Source organism: Gorilla gorilla, chromosome 22 (genome assembly GCF_029281585.2).
Source record: "Gorilla gorilla gorilla isolate KB3781 chromosome 22, NHGRI_mGorGor1-v2.1_pri, whole genome shotgun sequence".
NCBI lineage: Eukaryota > Metazoa > Chordata > Mammalia > Primates > Hominidae > Gorilla > Gorilla gorilla.
Genome location: NC_073246.2, coordinates 32,192,987 through 32,194,652, shown reverse-complemented (window position 1 = coordinate 32,194,652; position 1,666 = coordinate 32,192,987). Strand labels below are relative to the sequence as shown.

Genomic DNA, 1,666 nt, shown 5'->3' with positions numbered 1-1,666 from the left:
TGTAGATAATGAATAGGATAAACATCCATTCAAATGGACTCCTTTTAATTAAGCATTATTTAGGAGTGGAAGCAGAAGCAAAGCAGACAAAATACACAAGTGATTACATCACATACATTCTCAAACCTGATAAACAGGAGAAAGATTACAACTGTAGATATATAGAAGATTAAAACCAAAATTATTTTATGGATGAGAAGAAAGTTATCTTCATAGGCAACACAACACTAAGTTCATGAGATATTATGATGCAAATTAATCTAAAATATGGGGAGGCAGAGAGTCTGAGTATATAGCTATCAAGGTATAGAAGCAACCTGGTCTAGTTTGATGTAGACTTAGATAAGCTATTCTTTGTTACTTATCTGAACGAAAGCCTTACTTCAGACTCTATCATGTCAGCCAGCATCTGCTATTATGGAAAATACAACTTCTGCTGTCTTGGGAGTTACTGCCATGTTCTTGTCACCTCATCCACTGCACTTTGGCCTACTTGTGTAAACTGGGACCATGCTCTGTGCTTGTCCAACCAATGCTGAATTTGACTTCTAGAAAACTCCCCAGAGACATGTGGTAAATCTTCCAGCTACCATTCATCCAGTTGTGTGCATGCAATTTGTGAAATTTCTTGCTGCTTTCTACTACTTACTGTGTCTCCAGACCTTGCCACTCAACTAGCTGTTTTTCTATCAATCCTTATTTCTCAAGTTCCTGCCAATCCTCAATGCATAACAGATCTCAAGGCTATTTTTTCAGTAGTTGCCACCCCCAAAACCACATCTCTTATGGCTGTCAATCACCGAGCTTTATTTTTTGTCGCCACTGAATTTTGTGTCCAGGACCTGCTATCCTTTGAGCTATTTCTCCTATGGTAATCAACCTATAGGTTCTATATCCAACAGCTTCAGATCCCTGAATTATGTGTCTCATAGTTTCCAACCTATTTCCTTCATGCACAGCAGTTTCCAACCAGCTTGTTCTGATTTTGTGGGTTGGCAATCTCCATTTCTTAGAAGAACATGCTGAATTGTCATTTCAGTGTCTTGCCCTGACAGCGTTTTACAGAAATTTTATCTTTAGGTTGAAGATTTGTTCTTAGGCTGATGGACCATTGTCTTTATAGTTCAGGTGCTGTTTTAACCTGTACCATTTTACTTGATCAAATTCTAAGAGATTGTAATTGTTTCTTCACTAGAAAATTTTCACCGCCAGTGATTCTTGATTTCTATGCCAATAATATGTCCTTGAATAGGAAGACAAGTTTTCATGGTTATTTATAAGTAAACTGTCTTCAAATTATATAGAAAAGAGTATCTTTTGGTTCTTCATTATCTTCAATGAAGTTAAGGACTGTTAGTTTCACTAAACAAATATAATGAAAAGAAAGAAAATAAAGAGTATCTGAAAAACGCAGGCAAGATAGATCCTTTCAAGAATCTGATTGCATGTGTCCTACTACTTAAACATTAAATATGCACCTGTATTTTCTAACAGTTAAAAAGAGAATTATTTAGCCCGAATAGACTATATTTTGCCTTAGCAACCAACAACTTCAAAATTCCAGATGCTTAAAATTGGAATGGTCTACTTATCACCCCTACTACACATTCATTGTTTCAGCTCCCAAATCATTCTCATTCTGGGACCCAGGCATAGAGGATCTTCA

General features: G+C 36.4%; 1 protein-coding gene across 1 annotated transcript; it reads left to right on the top strand.

Annotated features, from left to right (window-relative positions):
- The first annotated feature begins 724 nt into the window (after nucleotides 1-724).
- On the top strand, nucleotides 725-1,026 carry KRTAP25-1 (keratin associated protein 25-1). Its single transcript, XM_019017675.2, is given in 2 exon segments — nucleotides 725-818; nucleotides 821-1,026. Coding segments are annotated over 2 exon segments (300 nt in total).
- The last annotated feature ends 640 nt before the right edge of the window (nucleotides 1,027-1,666 follow it).